Source organism: Phyllostomus hastatus, unplaced genomic scaffold (assembly GCF_019186645.2).
Source record: "Phyllostomus hastatus isolate PE091 unplaced genomic scaffold, TTU_PhHast_1.1 phas_scaffold_1066, whole genome shotgun sequence".
In the NCBI taxonomy this organism is placed as follows: domain Eukaryota; kingdom Metazoa; phylum Chordata; class Mammalia; order Chiroptera; family Phyllostomidae; genus Phyllostomus; species Phyllostomus hastatus.
Window position 1 is genome coordinate 8384732 of NW_025334004.1, and position 20950 is coordinate 8405681.

The following is a 20950-nucleotide window of genomic DNA, read 5'->3' on the forward strand; positions in this document are numbered from 1 at the left end:
GTATTGGTCCAGAAGATGTTCTGTTACCAAATAGTAATTTAAGAATAAAGGATGGGGCAAAAATACATGTAAAGCTGTGAGTACGCAAAACCCAGAGTTTATTCCTGTATTATTATTTATTAATTATTGTAATATTTTCCATACGAACAACTGTAAACCTATTTTTGCCCCAACTTGTTTTTAACAAGCGATGTAAACTGAAATTTAATTATATACCATAAAGTTGGGTTGAAACAAAAGGATTTGAGAATGGCTGTTTCAAACTTAACTCTGGGGACAGAGTTAACATATACTAAAGTTTTTTCTTGTTTTTTTAAAGATTTTATTTATTTTTAGAGAGAGGGGACATTTATTTATTTTTGTTTAGAGGGGACAGGAGGGAGAAAGAAAGGGGGAGAAACATCGAAGTGTGAGAGATATATTGATTGGTTGCCTCTTACATGCGCCCAGTTGGGGACCTGACCCACAACCCAGGTGTGTACCCTGAGTGGGAATTGAACTGCCGGCCCTTTGGTTCACAGGCCCGCATTCAATCCGCTGAGCCACACCAGCCAGAGCAAGCTTTTTCATATTAATACAATATAGTTATTTCAGCCTCTTTAATCTACATAATAGTTTTTTTAGGATTCATCTTTATTCTGTATAATTTCAGGTCTTTGCATCTGTAATGAAGGATATTAAAGAAGGAGACAAGAATAGTAGTCCTGCTCTGAAAAGCTAATCTTCAAAATTAACAGACTAATTGGAATATAAATGTGTTTTTTGATGCAAGTTGTTTGTTTCCTATGTAAAAAGCATGGAGAAATCTAACAGAATCAAGATGTGGAAAACTGCTGATTTGGAAGTTTGTGACTGAAGTAAATGAAATAAGTAATCTATTGACAGTATTTTAATAAGATAGTATTTTGTAGGCAGAGGTATTTACAAAGGAAAAAGTTTAAGTGATTTGGAGTGAACAGTAATGCAATAAAATTTTTTAACAGCTTTGGAGATACTTCAAATTTTTATAGCATCTTTTCTTTTTTAACAGTTACCATAAAGGCACTTTGGAGGTCAGAGCAGGATTGTTAAATACTACTTGTTTAACTTCCAAAATACTATTTGGAAAAATACCTTAGTACAGATATTGTCTGTCTCTAGTTCTGACCTTTTTAAGATATTATAGACCAAAAGTAAGCAACTTTGGTATAAATTATATAAGTTACTGAAGTTGTTTATCTTCATACACTGACTGGGGCAAATTTTGGTTATTCGGAAACTGGAAATACTTGGGAAATTGATTTGCATTTGTTTAGATTTTTTTCTACAGTATCCTATTTGTTTTTGAAGGGAAATTGTTTTTTTCCCTTAAGGAATTCCTAGGACTCAAAGAATTTTAGACTTTCTGTTTCTAGTCTAAAAAAATTGTTCATCTAGTAATTTAAAAAGCTAACTGTTTGAAGGAAAGTTCTTTGCACTTTAGTGGACTGAAGACTTGATTTGGGGAGTATGTCCATAAATGTAAATGAGATTTTTCACTGGTAAGATTAAAAAGTATGAATTCTGACAGTTCTTAAATAGCATGCTACTTGGCAAGACTTGGAATTTCTTTCACTATTTGTAGAAATGAAATTTGTTAATTTCAGTTTGAAATTTGAAATCTTAATATGTAGCCAAGTCCATGACTTGTAAAATAATATGCATAATTTTCTAATCAATGGAAATAAGAGTAAAAGAAAAAGATCAAATGAACTTTTTTCTAATGAGTCTAACTTTGATGGTATAGTGGATAAAGAGATGATTAATTATTGGTAAATTGACATTAAATTTATTATAATATGTTTAATTTTTAAACCTAAAATAAATCACTTTAGTATTATGAGTGATGTCTATATAACATGCTATTTGGTTAATAATTAGATTTATAGTGTGCTTTTATGTTGCAGTTTGGTTTGAAACAACACTTAAGCACACTCTTTCTGTTAGTGGTATATTGTCTTCAATCTAACAGGCCTGAGAACCTTGTTAGCGTAGTGACTGCCTCTTTAGGAGTATGGGACCAGATGTGCCCATATATTTTTACCCCATGGGTCATTCTAACCTAGGGACCACTATTGGAACCCTCAGAAGTTAACTCCTGTCATAGGAGCTTGCTTAATGGAAACTAGTAGTATAATGAAATATTGAGGGAGTGCCCAGGGTCTTAATAGGTTTTACAGTAACATTTTGACTCTGGTAACTACTTCCTTCATGTTTGTGACCTTGATAGAAGAACTGTAAGCCCTGGCAGTAATCTCATTGAGGTTATACTGCCTGCCTGAATTTAATCTTCCTTTTGTGTACTTCCTTCCTGAGTTGGACCTAAATTACTCTATTTCTTTTTCTCATTTTTATTATTGTACAGTTTCTTTACCTTTCAAGTATAAATGTGTATATAAAATGTAAATACAAGGAATTCACTAAAAACCACTATTAACAATTACTGTGTAAATAAAACATATAAGCAGAGTAATTACTTGAAATGAGTCTTCATTACTTTGGGGCTATCTGTTTATTTTACCACATTTGGAGAAAAAAGGAACAAACATTTTTATTGCCAAATTTCTCTTCCAAGGGATACATAGGCCTTCAGCCTCTTGAGACTGACAGTACTGGCAGCTAAGATACTATACTGTATCTTCCCTCCAACCTCCCATACAGGCAGTATGGGGTGATTCACGTAGAATACTAACTTTTTCTGCTGTCCTCAAGGTGATGTCAATTTAATATGGTGTTTCATTTTGTCTGCTTAACATATATGTATTTCTCACTTCATTGTTCTTTTAGCCCTGGTCTGTATTGTGTTAAGTGCTACTAGAAAATTCCAATAACTAACATAGCTTTTTAAAGGTACATAACATAATCATAGTTTTTGCTGATTTCTTTTGCACTGATGACCATATAATGTTAATGATTCAGTATACTTGACTTTACAAAAGTTAGTTAGCATTTGCAAAAGGGCACTGAAGTTTCAAAGCCTCTGACTTCGAGATGACAGTTTTCATTGTAACTGAGGAACTGATGCTGTTTTTATCTAGAAAAGTCAACTTTTTTAGAGTCTACACTGTTGGAGGTATAATTCTAAAGCATGCAATCATGGAATAATTTATCTTACTTCATAATGCCATATGGCTTATTTTGATTATTCATATCATATTTTTGTTTGGAAAAGAGAATTATTTTGTATTCCATGAGTATATTCAAACAACAGAGATTGGTATAAAAGAAGCAAAAAAATATATGAGGTAGCATTGGAAAATTAGATTTTAATTTGCTATGACTAGTTGTCATAGTGTCAGAAAACAAAGTCTTGAGTTGGGGGGAGGGAGTGATTTTTGTATTGAATTCATATTATTTTGAATGAAAGCAGTATCCAAAATATGAATTCCCAAATATAGTCAGACTTCATTAATTAGAACATTACTGCTTCATAATATGTAAAAACAAGCAAAAAAATTAGGTAGTTTTTTAAAAAGATTTTGGGGAAACCAGCCACTTCTGAGAGAGAGGAAAGCCTTGGCCTTTAAAAATGTTTTTTGCTTACTAGAGGGTTAATTGTAACAGAAGTTAATTGCTTTGTACTTTGATGAATGCACAAACATTTGTTAAGTTCTGATTGTGTACCAAGCACTGAGTCTTAATATTTTAATAGGCTACATATAAGTTAACAGGCTTGAAAAGTTAGCAAAATTGCATCTTTCTGAACATTCCACCATTCATGTTGATCTTCCCTTGATTCCAAATAATGAGGTTTTACTATGTGTATTTCATTCTGTTGGTTGGGTTTATTTTTTAATAAACACCAGAAGGAAATTTGAATTTTAAAAATTGCAGTGCGGAAGTGTTTCATTTGCTGAACATTTAAGTAAACAATACTTTCATGATTTTATTTAAGGTGAAATGACTTTTGTACAATTGCAATGTATTTGGAAAATCACTTTTGTAATGAAATTGTAAATAATAAATACAGACAGTATATAAAATTGACAACAGTGGTATATATACATTTGTTCTCATTTTTCATCTTCAAGCATAATACTATGCACTTGGTAGTATAAAAGCAGAAAGTAAAACTTTTAAGTTTTTCTTGACTAGGCAGTATTAATAATCAGTATTGTAAGTAGATGATTTATTTTGATTATCACCTTGTAGGGTAAGTGGAAGCAGTCTGGCTTTTTGGCCCAAGTGTCTGGGTAGCTAAGGGAAACAATGTTCACATACCCTTGGAGGGGCCTGATAACTAGTGTTCTTATAGCCTTGAGACTGGGTCCAATAAACTGTTCCCATAACATGAAGTGAGCTTACATGTGCAGAATTCTGTTACATTATGTAATGTTCTGGCAGTTTTCCAGCTTTGTTCCCCTCTAGTACTTAAATAGGTAGGAACTCCCTGCTGCCAGGGGGATGATGATGAGAGACATGCAAGGGGACAGGTGCTACAATGAGTGCCATGCTGGGGAGCAGGGGCTACAACATGAGACATGCATATAGACACTCAGTTTGCAGAGTGCGTGGCTCGCCCACCCATGAATAAAGGCATGGCAGACATCTCAACAGCTCTGTGAATATTTTTCCATCTGCATGAATACCATGAAGGTGCCTGGCCTTGAAGGGTGGCAATACAACTGGCATAGTTGGCAGGATTCATCACAGAATGCCATAGAGCAGGCACCCCTGGAGGGGGGCTTGGAGTGGCCCATCACAGGCAGGTGGTATTTGGTGGCAGGACTCCTGGAAGCTTGGCCTCCCACCCCATCACTGGCCCTATGTCACGGGCACACCCAACACAGTGGAGAAAGCCCTGTGGGTGGTGGGGAAGACCCTAGAAAAGCTCAGTGCCTCTGCAGCTGTGGGGGCCATGGGCTGGGTGTTTCCTTCAGCTTTGCAAGCTGAGATGGAGACTATGCTTTAAGACAGTGAAGTCCCAAGAGCCCCAAAAGGGAGCAGAAGCCCTGAAGGCTGAAGAAGAGGAGATTGCACTTCCTGACACTGCGAAGTTACGCAACCTCCGAGGCAGAGAAAAAAGGCCTTGAAGGCTTAAGTCTGTGGATCCTTTTAGAACCTGTGAGCTAAATGGGCATGTGACACAGGAAGGCTTTGGATGGGGTTTGTGGCAGTGATCGGAATGGCTTCCATCAGCCCTTGGGTTTCTGGTCTCAACTATGGAAAGGAGGAGCAGAGGTACCGTACTCTTTGATTGAAAAGCAGCTGGCTGTAGTTATGCTGCCCTGTTGGCCACAGAGGCCATAACAGGAACTGCACCAGTTAGGACCACGTATCCCATTGCAGGGTGGGTCCAGGACGGGATGGCCAAGCCTTGTAGTGGGATGGTTCAGACGCCCATGCGGACTAAGTGGGGGGCTTATCTGCAGCAAAGGAGTACTCTGTCCACTAGCCCTTTGTGGGCTGAACTACAGGAAGTGTTAGGTTTAGTTATCTATGTAGATGAGAAATCTACTGTTCCTGTCCCTATAGAGGAAGTAGAAACTAGCCCCTTCTGGGAGGGGCAGGCACCCATTCCCTCAGATGCATGGTACACTGATGGATCCAGCCAGGTCCAGCCTGCTATGTGGACTGCTGTGGCTGTCCAACCAGAAACAGACTATCTGGTTTGACACAGGTATGGGGCAAAGCAGTCAATGGGCTGAACTCCATGTTGTTTGGATAGTGGCGGTCAATGAAGCCCTGCCCCTGACTATTGCACTGAGAGTTGGGCAGTGTACCAGGGGCTAACATTATGGATCCGTACATGACATGCAAATAAATGGATGGTTATGCATAGACCATTGTGGGGACAGGCTTTGAGGCAAGACTTATGGGAATTAAGCCACCAGAAAGAAATCACTTTAAATCATGTTACTAGACATGCATCTCTTGCTTCCCCTGGGAATGATGAGCCTGATATTCTAGCCAAGGTGCAGTGGCTAGAAATGGTACCTGCCAGTCCCTCAGGAAGGGAAGTAGCCCAGGGGCTACACTGTCGCCTCTTACATGCTAGGCAGAAGACCATGTGGGCCACTATCAAAACTTGGGGGTTACCTGTTACCTTAGCAGAGGTACAAGAAGCTTGTGAGACCTGTGTTGTTTGCTCATGAGAGCATCCCCAAAGGGCTGTGGGAACTTCTGGACAGGTAGTGCAGGGATGGGTACCACTAACTGAGTGGTAGGTGGATATAATTGGGCCCCTAACTAGTTCAAAGGGATATACATATGCTATTACAGGTGTGGACACGGCCACAGGATTTTTAGCTGCTTATCCCACACAGCACCCAAATCAGAAAGCCGTGATTGGTCTGCTGCACTGGAGCAGTTATGTGCTGCTTATGGGTAACCCCTAATCATTGAAAGTGATCAGGGAATGCATTTTACTGGGGCCTTGGTACAATAGCGGGCTCAGGACTTGCAGATTGACTGGAAATTTTATGTAGCCTATCATCCCCAAGCTGCTGGAACGATTGAATGGAACAATGGTTTCTTAAAGCAGAGCCTGCGAGTTGCAGCTGTCATCCCTATGCTGAGGGGTTGGACAAAATTCTTGTGGACTGTCCTCCAGACTCTAAATGACAGGAGTCAGAAGAGGGGCCTGACTCTGGTGAAAGTGTTATTCCATGGGACTGCTGCTCCAAGTCAGCTGCAGGTACAGACTACGGATACCTTGCTGAAACCAGGCATGGGAAAATGGGAATATTCTCCTGCCTTCTCCAGAAGGCCTGGAGCGAGGACAAACAGCCACTTGGATATGACCTTGAGAAATCAAAGCCCCGCACAAACGCTGGGTGGCTCTTGTTGCCCCTTGGGGTTAAGGGGTGGAGAGAGGTTTACAAATAGTGCCCTGGATGATTGGGACATGGCCCCCAGTCTTAAAGGTGACATATCTACTAGTCTAGTCGGCGGGGGGCTCTGCCTGCAGCCCTCCACCCCCCAGCCACCACAGATGAGAATAAGTCTACCAAGACATGATCTGCTTGGGGAGGAAAGGTGGCTGATCTCTCAAAGGAGAAGGGCTAAGAGTCTTTTTCTCAATGGGCTTTTACTGGGTTCAATTTGACACAGAAATGCAGGTAAAGCTCATCAATCATTTTCAGGCAGCAAGGATCAAACAATAGATAACATACAAAGAACTACAAGGGCTTATTCTGAGCCAGGGTCCGTTAGCTAAAGGGCTACAAAACTTTGGGAAACAAACTCATATCCTGCTCAGACCCTTATCAGAAAATTGAGAGCATTCTTAGTAAAGCAGGTTTCACAAGATTTTATGCATTCCTTCCTAGGCCTGATTGCCCTGGGGAACATCCTGTTCCTGCCCAGGGCTGCACCACATTGTTTCAGGCTTAAGTCAGATGGGGGAAGTAAGGCAGCCAAGAGACTAGGAGACTTCTTGCAGACAGAATGAGGACTCGGGCTATGTCAAAGGCAAGGGGTGAGAGTCCATCACCCCCTTTTTCTATAGCCCCCCAAGTCCTTCCTTGAGGGTGCCTGTAACTATGCCTGTCTTAGGTCATCCATCCCTTGAGGAATCTTACCCGTCATTGGCTAACCAATCATGCACTAGGGGTCAGGCAGGGTCAAGTAAAAGGGGCAGAAGGGGTGCCCCTGACAGGGAGATAAGCTTTTTCTCCTTAGTGGCTTATGGACCCAAGGTTGGTCACTCAGCCTTAGCCATGGGGAGGTTACAGCTTCTGAAACCAGGCAGGGCCAGCAGACCATGAAATGCTTCTTTATGGCACCTTTGTGATTCCCCTATGACCCTTTATGAATTCTCCCCTGTTACTGCAAATAGATGCTGAACCCCCAGTTGAGAAACAAAAGGTCTAGTGTTCATGCCCAGGAAGACCCCCTCTGCCAGCCACTGTCTTATCGGCTGACTAGAAGCTGGCTTGTATATTGCCAGAGGGACATGACTTGCCTTTACTGGTACCTATAATTACTTTGTCTCTTCGCCCTTAGAGTGCAAGGTAACATCTTAGTGGACTGGGTTCATACCTATGCCTCAGTGGCTAACCAATCTGCGTTCTGGGTCTGCACTGAATTCCCCTGAGCATGTTGACTGGCCTCCCATGGTACATCTCTCCTATTTCTGTCTCAAACTGGACTTGGCTTCAGAACCAGTGGAACAGCTAACATCCCTTGTAAAATGCTACCTGGACTGACATCTATGCTGGGGAGAAGCAGTGGTATGACTGGCCCAGGCTGTTAAGCGGCCACTCCATATGGGATGGCTTGGGGTGGCTCATAGCTGAGGCCGTGGAAGCTGGCTGGACCAGTGCCCTTTTGTATTGAGAACTCCAAAGGATAAGCCCAGGGGGGCTGAACTCCAACAGTTCTGTGTCAGACCCATGTTCTTGGACATTGCTGGAAGGTGCAGAATGGTGCAAGGGCTACAGTTCCCCCTGAGACCCTCTAGGTGGGTGGCTCACATGAGTGGCCTTACTCGTATGGGAATTGGACTGGCCATGTACCTAGGGGTGACCTGATTACCTGTGTTTTGGCTGTATGTGGTTGAAACTTGTATGGCTGCTGCTGCAGTGCTTGTGTTTTGCTTGCTTGTTGCTGTAGCCTGTACTGTTGTTGTGGGTTATGGGTGCAGAGCTCTGCCCTCCTCACCAAAGAACCCTGCAGAAGACATCCTCGAGTAGATTGTAATGTAAGGAGCCCAGAAGGGGTGGATTGTAGGGTAAATGAAGGTAATCTGGCTCAGGTGTCTGGGTAGCTAAGGGAAACAGTGTTCCCATAATCTTGGAGGGGACTGATAACTAGTGTTCTTATAGCCTTGAGACTGGGTCCAATAAACTGTTCCCATAACATGAAGTGAGCTTACATATACAGAATTCTCTTATGTTATGTCATGTTCTGGCAGTTTTCCAGCTTTGTTCCCCTCTAGTACTTAAACAGGTAGGGACTCCCTGCTGCCAGGGGGATGATGATGAAAGACATGCAAGGGGACAGGTGGCACTCTGGGGAGCAGGGGCTACAACATGAGACATGCATATAGACACTCAGTTTGCAGAGTGCGTGGCTCGCCCACCCATGAATAAAGGCATGGCAGACATACCAACAGCTCCATGAATATTTTTCCATCTGCATGAATACCACGAAGCTGCCTGGCCTTGAAGGGTGGCAACACACACCTAAATCCCATGACTTTTAATTTTAGCATCTATATTCTTAAGAAACTTTGAAAAGGAATTAATTTATTTGATTAAAACTCCTGTGGATTGTAAAAAGCTTTGAATGCTGTGTTTAGACTTTAACCTGAGAAGATAAACTGGAAAGTGAAAGTGTTTGTTCTATTATTAATACTAAGTAATTTTTAAATAAATTGTGCTGCAAGAAGGTAATTTTTCATCACTTTGTGGTAATATTTCTTATGATTTGATTTTTGAATCCACTTATGGAAGCACTTGAAAATGAAGCAATTCTCATCAAACTTTTTAAAAATATATTTTATTGATTATGCTATTACAGTTGTCCCATTTCCCCCCCTTTATTCCCCTCTGCCCTGCACACCTCCTCCCACCCACATTCCCCACCTTTAGTTCCTGTCCGTGGGTCATACACATAAGTTCTTTGGCTTCTACATTCCCTATAGTATTCTTAACTTTCCCCTGTCTGTTTTCTACCTACCACTTATGCTACTTACTCTCTGTACCTTTTCCTTCTCACTCCCCTGCTGATAACCCTCCTAACCCTCCGTGTGATCTCCATTTCTGTGGTCCTGTTCCTGTTCTAGTTGTTTGCTTAGTTTGTTTTTGTTTTTGTTTTAGGTGTGGTTGTTAATAACTGTGAGTTTGTTGTCATTTTAGTGTTCACATTTTTTATCTTCTTTTTCTTAGATAAGTCTCTTTAACATTTCAGATAATAAGAGCTTGGTGATGATGAACTCCTTTAACTTGACCTTATCTGAGAAGCACTTTATCTGCCCTTCCATTCTAAATGAGAGCTTTGCTGGATAGAGTGATCTTGGATGTAGGTCCTTGCATTGCATGTTTTGAATACTTCTTTCCAGCCCCTTCTTGCCTGTCAAGTTTCTTTTGAGAAATCAGCTGACAGTGTTATGGGAACTCCTTTGTAGGTAACTGTCTCCTTTTCTCTTGCTTTTAAGATTCTCTCCTTATCTTTAATCTTGGCTAATGTAATTATGATGTGCCTTGGCGTGTTCCTCCTTAGGTCCAAGTTCTTTGGGACTCTCTGAGCTTCCTGGACTTCCTGGAAGTCTATTTCCTTTGCCACATTCAGGAAGTTCTCTTTCATTATTTGTTCAAATAAGTTTTCCATTTCTTGCTCTTCCTCTTCTCCTTCTGGTGCCCCTATGATTTGGATGTTGGAATGTTTAAAGATGTCCTGGAGGTTCCTAAGCCTCTCCTCATTTTTTTGAATTCTTGTTCTTTCATTCTGTTCTCGTTGAATGTGTCTTTCTTCCTTCTGGTCCACACTGTTGATTTGAGTCCCAGTTTCCTTCCTGTCACTCTTGGTTCCCTGTACATTTTCCTTTATTTCACTTAGCATAGCCTTTACTTTTTCATCTGATTTATGACCATATTCAACCGATTCTGTGAGCATCCTCTTTACCAGTGTTTTGAACTCTGCATCTGATAGGTTGGCTATCTCTTTGTTGCTTAGTTGTATTTTTTCTGGAGCTTTGATTTGTTATTTCATTTGGGCCATTTTTTGGTGGGGGGGTCTCTGCTTGCTGGTTATGTAATAAGGGACAGAGCCTTAGGTATTCACCAATTTTTGCTGCATTGTGACACTGTATGTGGGGCAGAGGTTTGAGAGGAACAATGCCCCTTGCTCTGCTCTCTGCGGGTTTTCAGTTACTTCCCCTGCTACCTACAAGCAAATTGGGCCCTTCTGGCGCTGATTCCTGGGTCGGTGGGTTTGTGTATTAGAATGTTATAGGACCTTATGGGTCTCTCCAGTGAACTCTCCAACGAACTCTCCTGTGAGGCCAGGTGTTTCTCCTGCTGCTGCCTCAACCCCCACAGGTGTTTTCAATCAGAGGTTTGAGGCTTTATTTCCCTGAAAACCCTGAGTTGCGAAGTCTGTCTCACTCCCCAGTTGTTCTCCCGGTTTATCTGTACTCGAATGTGGGATTGCTCAGTCCACAATCCGCCGCCTCACTGGGTCCGCCAGCTGCTGCCTTGCCCACCAGCTGCCACTTTGCCCCTCCCAGTCTGCCAGCCACCACCTTGCCTGGAGTCCTCTCTACCCAGCTTCCCATCTCTGCCCCTCCTATCGGTGTGGATGAATGTTTCTTCTTTAACTCTTTGCTTGTCAGACTTCCATACAGTTCGATTATCTGGCAGTTCTGGTTGTTGTTGTTGTTGTTGTTTTAATTTGTTGTCCTTCTTTTGGTTGTGGGAGGAGGTACAGTGTGTCTACCTATGCCTCCATCTTGGCCGGAAGTCTCTCATCAAACTTTGAATCATATGGTTTATGACCTTTTAAAAGATCATAAATTCTGTCATTTACTTACCAAGACCCTCTTGTGGCATTCCTCATAACAAAAATCCATTCTTTACCCTGCTCTACAAGGTCCTAGCTGTTCTGGCTTCTGCCTGTCTCTACAATTTCAACTACTACTAAACTTCATTAACTCAGTTCTAGGCCTGATGGATTTCTTGTCCTTTCTCAATCTGCCAACCTTGCTGTTTCCTCTGTAATGTTTTTGCCTAGGACTTTGCGTGACTTATATTCTTTTTCATTCAGGCCCCTGCTTAATGTTACTTCCTCAGAGTCTGGTTTTCTGTAAATATCTCTGTCATTATCATAACCTTACTTTGCTTCATATTTCCTTATAATATCTATTATCACTAGCTGACAGTGTTTTCTATAGTTGTTTGTATATTGTTTTCACTACAGTGTAAACTCTGAGGTCAGAAATACTGTGTCATTTAAATTTTTTTAAAATTTTTACCCAAGGACATATTTTTCCATTGCTTTTAGAGAGAGAGACAAAAAGGAGGGGGAAGAGAAACATTGATGTGAGAGAGAAACACCAATTGGTTGCTCAATTGTTTGCTTCCTCCTTTGCATCCCAATTGGGGATCAAACCTGCAATCTGGGCCTGTTCCCTGACTGGGAATAGATTCAATGACCTGTTGGTCTACTGTAGAACACGTCAACCAACCAAGCCACACCAGCCAGGGCTCTTCTTCTTTTTCTTTTTTTAAAATACTTCATTTATCTTTTTTTTAATTTATTTTTTACTTTTTTTTTTAATCATTGTTCAAATACAGTTTTCTCCTTTTTATTCCCAATCCAGTCCCCCCTCCTACCCTCCCCCATTTATCTTTTTTAGAGAGTGGGGGAGGGAGGGAGGGAGAAAGAGACAGAGAGAAACATCAATGTGTGGTTGCCTTTTGTGTGCCCCTTCCTTACCGGGGACCTGGCCTGCAACTCAGGCATGTGCCCTGACTGGGAATGGACTGAGCAATCCTTTGATTTGCAGGCTGGCACTCAATCCACTGAGCCACACCAGCCAGGGTCGTTGTCTTCTTTTTTTTTTTTTTAACTGCTGAATTGCTAGTGCCCAAAATAGTGCTTGGCACTACCCATGATGGATCTAGGTAAATAGGTTGTTTTTATTTCGACCATTCTTCAGTAAACTTGTATTTAGAATATTTCTATTAGAGAGATTATTCATTTAACTAGAAACTCAACTCAAACATTTTTAAAGGTTGGGTAGAAGAGAATGAAATAGGAATATCTGAAAAATGAGGGGGAAATGTCCTTCCCTAAAGGAGTGTCTGATAGTGTTATGTGGCAGTGAGGTTGAGATTAGAACTGAGATGTCTTAGCTCGGTATCTCAGTTGGTTGGAGCATCATACGGATACACCAGGGTTGTGGGATGATCCCTGGTCAGGGGTCAACCAGTGAATGCATGGATGGGTGGAACAACAAATTGATATTTCTCTCTCACTCTCTCCCTTCATTTCTCTCTCTCTCTCTCTCTCAAATTAGTAAACAAAGGTTTTTAAAAAAGAGATGTTCATTAAATTTCACATCATGTAGGTTATTGATTTCCTTAGTTATATTGGTGTGTTTTGACTGGGTCAGCCGGACAAGTGGTTGAAGAATCAGTGGGAGGCAGGAAAATTAAAGATCGCTAATGTAGATAAATCTAAAGTTAGCTGTAAAAAGGAAAAGAGCAGATAATAAATTGGTGGGAATAGAGATTGCCTCTTAACTTTTTTTTAAGATGGAAGAGATTTGAGTATTTAAATGTGAATGGAAAGTGTTAAGTAAAGGTTTAAGAAATAGAATGGATAATGTGTAATCTTAAGATTCCTGAATGGGCTGTAGGGGGATGGATCCAGAGCATAACTGGAGGGAAAGTGGAAAAGGTTTTCAGATGCAGGTGGGTTTGTAAATCTGGTGTTAGGAATCTGAAAGGAGAGTTCTTTTAGCTATTGTTTAGTGTTCGAGGTAGGCAGAAAGTGGGGTCATCTGATGTAAGCGAGAGGGAGCATTTTGTTTTTTTGGATTTTTTTTCTACTTTTACGATGGGATGAATGGTGAAGTCATTAATATGAAAGGATTCTAGAAGAGGAAGACATTTAGTATGAGTAGGGGAAAATAATGACATATAACATCTTAGAAGAAAATATCAGTGCCTTATCTGGATGGTCTTCCTCTTTTTGTGGCACTCCCCCTTGCCAATTTTGCTTCAATCATACTGCCCTTCTAATAATCTTATTCCTGTTTTAGTTCCTTTGTACGAGCTGTAGATTCTTGGACTGCTCGTGGACCATCTCTGTGACAGCTGACTGCTGGACATTGATTCTCACCTTAAATGTCTGTCACTTCCTCAAATAACCTGATTACCCAGTCTCAAATAACTACCCAGTTAGGCTGAACTGCCACCTAATATTTTGCAGAGTATGTCTCACATACTCCCTCCCACACACATTTAGGTAAGTTCCATAGCAACAGGAATCTTGTCTGTCTTGTTCATTGCTATTCAGTTAGAAAAGTTTCTAGTGCCCAGGAGACATTTAAATGTAGGCCCTTAAATAGAAGTGAATGAACTAAAGTTGAAGATGTGCATAATGGCAAACCGAGGTCGGGAAATGCAACAGTGCACTTCATGTTGACAAGTATAGGGCCAGATGTTACATGAAATGTCTGTCCTTTGAGAGTCAATGAAATTGCCTTGAACTCTAGCTCATGGGTGTTGGGGCAAATTTTCCTCAGTCTGTCTCTGATGAATTAGAAGGGAGATTGTCAGACTTTATCTGAGCATAAAGCCTGTATCGTAGTTGCTACAAGGAGCAAAGTAAATAGAGAAAAATAGCAGACTGAGGAAAAATTTGGAAAGTGGGCCACATTTGAATTCAAAAGAAGGAACAAGGAAACATTTTTCAATACATTAGGGAAAAACTCCTTCAAAGCAGTATTTCAAAAGTCAGGAAGGAAGAAATTTTGGACAGTAGTTTGATGAAGGTCAAAAATCTTATGTAAAGTGAGACTGGTAGCTATTGTCTTTGACTAGAATGAAATAGTATTTAAGAGTGATTATTAACTGAGGCTACATTTTATTTTAAAATAGTACTGAATTATAGGAAAGTGACTTGATTTTGGATGGTGAACACAATAAAGTATACAGATGATGTATTATTGAACTGTATACTTGAAACATAATTTTATTAACCAATGTCATCCAAATAAATTCAATAAAAATAAAAAAAAATACTGAACGAGGAGTCAAAAGACCTGAGTTTGACTCCTGTTTTATCCGGAAGTGACTGCAGATTTCTGGAGAAGCCAATTTTTCTCTAAGCATCAGTTTTTTTCACTGTAGGGTAGGAATAAAAATAATCTTTGCTAATCTCTGTTATGAAGGTTGCTACAGATGTGCATTGTAAATCCATAGATTTTGTACAAATTCAATTGTTATAATTGTGGGAGTCAGAAATGAAGGAAACAGGTAGTTAGTTACATGGCAGGCATACCATAAATTCTGAGGTAGGGGGAAGGGGAAAACAGGAACTTGTTAGAAGGGTTGCAGACATGAAAGCAGGGAAGGGACTGAAGGTTGAAGCCACCAGAGACAAGAAAAACCCTGTGCACACTCTAATTATTGGCATATTGAATTCCTAAATCTTGCTTTTCTACCGGCCTCAACGCTTGGTTTATCACTGCATTCATTTCTCTCTTATCCTGAAACAACTTTCTTGAACTCTACCTTATTCTTGATTTGCTATTTTTCTCTGCCACCCCACCCACAAAAAAAGGTCTCTTCTGGGTCCTTTTGGGGAATTTTCACTCAAAATGTTGATTGCGGATGGCAGGCGAGCTTGGCAATATTTGTTTCTGACATCCTCACGTGGGTACTCTTACATATTTACTACCTAGAAGGATCATCAGTTTGCGGAATTTAACCACATCAGCCAGTGTGTGCAGATACCTTGCAAAACTATTAAGAGCGCTATTAAAGTATCATCCAGCACGTGAGGAAACGGTTCTCCGTAGTAGGCAGACTCGCCCAGTATCACAGCTAATTAAATGCTGACTTATGCAGCACAAAGTAGTTTCCCGAAGACGGAAATCTAAATAAATGCTAACCATCGCCCAGGTGGGTTTTCTGAACCAAATCTCGCACCAAGGGAGGCTGGGGCTGGGGGTAGGGGCGGGGAGCACGAAGTATCGCGAGATGACATTGTTTCCCCGCGAAAGAGAAGCGCGCTTTTTTCCTTTCGCTGGAACTGTAGAGAAGACTCGGGCCAGCGGCAGGTGAGAGGCTGTAGCGCGGGAGCGTTGCACGTTCTGAGAAGAGGAGACTTTGTACGGCAGTGTGTGTCCAGCCATGCCCGCTCAACAGCCCAAAAGCAGCGACGGTGAGTGAGGAGAACCTTTTCTCTGGGTACGGGCGGTGGCCTCCTGGGCGGAGGGGACCCCAGCATGGAAGCCGCAGCCGAAACTGTGAGGGAAAAGCTTACCCCAGGCATTGAATGCGGAGAAAAAGGAGTAGGAAGCTGTTAAGAGTGAGTTGGGGGTGCACGATGTAGGAGATTTTACATGGGAGAGCTGCATTTTCCCGAGCTCCCCAATTTGTAAGCTGGGGTCCAGGTGACTTGTTGACATAGTGAAAAGCTGTGGCGTCTCTTCGGAGGTGCCGCAGGCGTCTCTCCATGAGTGTTAGACGTTTGTCTCGAATGCATCTGGGAAGGAGGGAGAGGTTTTTATGTGGGAGCTGAGTAATTGGTAAACTTTTTTAAAACTGCAACTTGGAAGCCTTCTTCCTCCCCAGGGCCCCTGGCTCCTGAGAAGGTTGAAGAGCCGGAGCCTGCCGTGATTACCCCAGCCATGCTAGAGGAGGAAGAACAGCTTGAGGCTGCTGGGCTTGAGAGGGAGCGGAAGATGCTAGAAAAGGTAACTTCAGGAATGAAGTTTGTCGACCTTAAAGCCAGTGGTAACCTGATGCTTCTTCCTCGGGGGTGTGGTTTGGGATCCTCGGTTTCCCCAGTCTTTTTTTTTTTTTTTTCCAATAAACTTTAAAACGGACTATGTTATTCATCCTGTGTATGTTTACAGATACTATCTTTCAGAAATTTTTGCACGTACTTTGCAGGGTGCCTCAGTGAGAGGGAATTTTGGAGTATAACGGGGCCTCATCTCTCTCTGAAGTGAGCATTTCAAGTTGCTTGGTTAGCTGTTATAATTCTTCCGAAGTTGATAGTTCTTTCGGCGCAGTTTTCCACCTAAGTGTTCGACTTGCTTTTTTGTTTTCTTGGACTGCTTCTAGGGAAGATTCTTAAGGTTAAACTGTAGTGTGCTTTGTTCCGTAAATTGCTATACTTGTGGTTTTCACGCATGCGGTATCTATTCTGTAGGTTACTAAAAGAAGTTTTAACCTTTTGAAAACTCAATTCTGAAATACATTTCCCTTCAATAATGAAGTCCCATCCTCCTGCTTAATTTCTGCATGTGCAAGAAAAAGAATGCTGTCTAGCCACCACCTCTTACCTACTGCCTAATAAGTGATTGTGTTGTAATTCACTTAGCCCTCCCAATATTATGAGGATATAGGTACTTTTGATACCTCTATTTACATAGGACAAAACTCAGGTGCTTGAGGGCCACACACTGATGAACTCAGATTGGAACCGTGCCTGTCTCAAGAGTCCGTGTCCTTAACCCTAGACCCTGCTAAGGAAATACACATTCGAGTTGAGTTCATTCCCTGGAATTACAGAACTACTTATATTGTGAAGTAATGCACTCCAAAGATAAGTAATGAATCAGATGGTTCCCTGTAGTTTTATGTCAACAGCAATGATTTTTCGTATTGTTAATTCCTCATGCGCATTTGTTGCGAGGCACTGTTCTGAATGCTCTAGGTATATCTACTCATTGAATCCTCATCTATTCTATAAAATAGGTATTGTTGTTAAGCTAGGTTACTGGTAACCATACTAGTTTAATTACTAGTATAAACCACTATTTTTGTTTAAGTGTTCTGTGAAGTAGGTTCTCTTTTCACCTCATTTTACAGGTGAGGAAGCTGCAGCACTTACAGGTGGCCTAGGTCTCCACAGCTAGTAAGTGGCAGAGCCAAAGTTGTAATGTCGGCCATGAGGTTCCAGAGTTCATCACATGAATTCTTTTTTAACCACTCTGCTATACTTTCACGCCAGTAGTACGGATTCTTCTATTACTGAACATCCTAGTTGACCATAATGTTAACAAATTGTATTTTTTTTTAAACTCCTCACTCGAGGACATAGTCACCAATTTGAGAGAGACATCTATGTCGGAGAAATGTTGATCAGTTGCCTCCTGCATGTGTCCTGATTGGGGATAGAACCACCTTAAGGTTTTCGGGGATGATGCTCCAACCAATTGAGCCACCCGACCAAGGTGTTAACAAATTTTAATATAATGGGGAGGTTGACCTTGAATCACCTTCCCTCTTTCTCTGAATTTCCAGAGTACTTTATTCACAGTATTAGCATTACTTTTTTGACTTTCTCACTTTGTTTCTTCAGGGCACACCACTTAACTGTTTTGTTTTTGTAGACTCTATCTAGTAATTGATAAATGTTTATTGAATTTTTAAGTATGGTAAAAAGATATTTTATAACTTATTACATAACACATATAAAAGATTACAAGAGATAAATTGTACTTTCCAGGTGAGTTTTAAAGGAATCCTGGGGCAAGTGTCTGGAATAGTATCAGCTTCAGAGTTTGTAAGAACGATAAAAACCTTCATTTTTGTGCAGCGTTTGTTCAGTTTTATAACCCATGAATGTTGTTGGGTAAAGAAATACCATTTGAAAAAAGAAGTGAAGTACAATAAGAATACATTCCCACAACGTGTTAGTATGAGGGAAGAAATATTTTCACTTGGAAAAAGATCTGTCAACATTTATGGTATTTAAGTATTAGGGATCAAAATGGAATTTGGGATCGAAATTTAAACTAGGGGAAAAATGACTTATATTTTCAGTAAAATTTTAAAGTTTTTGAACATTTTCCAATTAGTCCTAAAATTTTTTGGAATTGTTATCGTTGAGGGATAGCTAGCTTGTTTTTTTTTTGTTTTTTTTTCTATTTAAGCAGTTGTACAATTAAAATAGCAATTTTCAATCTACTTTTAGTCCCATGAATAAAGCATACTACCCATTGTAATCCAACACAAGGGTGTAATTTGCTAAAAACCTAGTTTGGTGGTCTGTGGTTACTAGATTGTCTTTTTATGTAAGTACTGAAATCGTTTAAAAATTTTTTAAATTAATTTTTGCACTTGACATTCATAAATTATTTCCTAGGTGATTATGGAAAAAATTCTAAGTTTCTGCCTACAAGTCTTTGGAGGTCAAAATACTGTCAAAAGTAAAGATACCTTTTCTTTTCCGGAGAATACAGTATTTATGGGCATATTATTTAGAAGTACTTAAGAGAGGAAGAGCCCGCTTAAGCCTTAATGAGAAGCGTTTACTTGGCTTTAGGAGACTTGAAGGATTGTGAAGAGTCTGGACAATGACTTTGACATTCATGTGCTACTCTTACTTTTTTGAGCTTTTCACTTGCATTTCCTTTAGAAAGAAGTCATTGTTAGTCTAGAATACTGAAGAATAGCATTAATGCTGTCTGAAGTGGGGGAGGGAAAAGGTAAGAGTTAGGAGAAGTACGAGGAAATAGTTTATATAGTGTAAACTGAAATACAGTTCTCCCACCCTCAGGATTTAGGGTTGGCGTTGGCAGAGAGAATGGGTTAGACAGTGGGTAATTTATGCGCTTGGTCTTGTTGGCATATACCATCATTCTGGTCATCAATATAATGCTCCCTGTCAGGCATTCTGTGCTTTCCACAGATGGAAGTACAATTTACCTTACTGTTATAAGATAAAGTTAAGTCAAGAAAGAGTAATAGTAGATAAGATTTACTACAAAACTATTTTGAAATACTAAAGGCTGGGTTTAAAGGTTAACCATTGTCATAGTATTCTAACTATATTAATTATAATTTGTTCATAATGGCATCTTCAAAGTTTCATTTAAAAATGTATACTAATGTATAAAATTCTCTAATGTATATAATGTACAAACGTATAATTTTGAATAGCTTTTAAGATAGCCAATACATGTAAATTAGCCCAAAATAAAATTTTAAACAAATTTCAAAAGTTTAAGAATTCATTTTTATAAAGTTGTAAGTAAATCATTTCCCCATTTATAATATCCACCTCATTCATCGACTGCCTTATAGTAATTACAATGTAGCATATTAGTAATTGTAAAAGAAAGGCTGTCCTAAAGGAACTTAAAATAGAGTTTGATAAGATGTTCACAGAGATTAAGTTCATGGGTAAGATTATGGGTGATTTTTAAATATTTTTTCTGTAGTGTGCTTATATTACTTTAGTTTTTTTATTCTTAGGTGTCTCACTGTCATTGCTTTCATAATTGAAATTTATTTTGAAAGAAAAGCTACAGTGATATAATATATATGAAATATATATATATACACACACATATAAAAGCCAATATACAGTGGTGCCTAATTTATAAGGTCAAGCTTTAACCACTAAATTGAAGTTAATTAGATTATGCTATCTCTGGTCAGTGTCTCACACACACACACACACTCTGTCTTGCATGAAATTGATGGTAGGGTTTGCATATATTTGGCTTTAGTAAATGAGGACAACTCTCAGTTGATTCCCTTCAGCCTGCTTAATGCTTTACTTTGCACATTATAATGGGTTGGCAAATTATGAACTGGATTTGAGCGGTACTTGTTGCTTAAATAAGTTTTATTGGAACACAGCTGTGTTCATTTGTTTACACACTGTTTATGACTGCTCTTCTTCAAAAAGGCAGAATTGAGTATCTGCAGTACAATCCATATGAAGCTCAAATATTTAAATATTTACACTTTGACCCTATACAGAAAAAGCTTGTGAGCCACTGAACTATGCTATTTGTTGCTTTTATGTTTTCTATTTTGTGCCCTGTGCTATTCTTTTATAATACAAACTTTTATCAATGTAAAGCCACTATTGTAGATGTTTAGATATCAATAAATGGTGTGTAAAAGTAATATGCAGTAATTTTAAAAGTAATAAAGCAGAGCTTTGTAATTGGAAGTTGTACAGGGGTGAAAAAGAAAAGAAAGCTAAAAGATAAGGGGGAAACTCTGGGGAACCCAATACTCCAGGAGGAAAGAGAAAAGGCTTGTAGAAAATCGTGACTAGATTGAACGTGTTGAAAAATGTCTGGTCTAGTTTTGACAATACAGTTTTAAAATTTTGAAAGTAGATGCTCTGGTCCCACTAGTAGTGACATTTTAAAATGTAATGTTCTTTCAAATAAAACCGATACATAGTTTTTCTTTTCATATGGTTGTTTAAAACCTTAACTCCAACTTGAATTAAATATTGGCTTTCTAATTTTAATTTCAAATGTTTTTAAAAGGGACCT

At 39.8% G+C, this 20950-nt stretch overlaps 2 protein-coding genes across 3 annotated transcripts in view; both read left to right on the top strand.

Moving 5' to 3' along the window:
- Positions 1-3987, top strand: part of TBC1D12 (TBC1 domain family member 12) — a 78703-nt gene extending 74716 nt beyond the window's left edge. For both annotated transcript variants that reach the window (XM_045853986.1, XM_045853987.1), the window contains exon 13: positions 653-3987. In XM_045853986.1, the coding sequence (XP_045709942.1) occupies positions 653-721 (69 nt within the window). In that variant the 3' untranslated portion in view covers positions 722-3987. The remainder of the gene's footprint in view (positions 1-652) is intronic.
- Positions 3988-15709: 11722 nt separating this feature from the next.
- The window catches only part of HELLS (helicase, lymphoid specific), a 35370-nt gene continuing 30129 nt past the window's right edge, over positions 15710-20950 (top strand). Inside the window, exons 1-2 of the mRNA XM_045854460.1 lie at positions 15710-15858; positions 16272-16393. Coding sequence (XP_045710416.1) covers positions 15828-15858; positions 16272-16393 — 153 coding nt within the window. The 5' untranslated portion in view covers positions 15710-15827. The remainder of the gene's footprint in view (positions 15859-16271; positions 16394-20950) is intronic.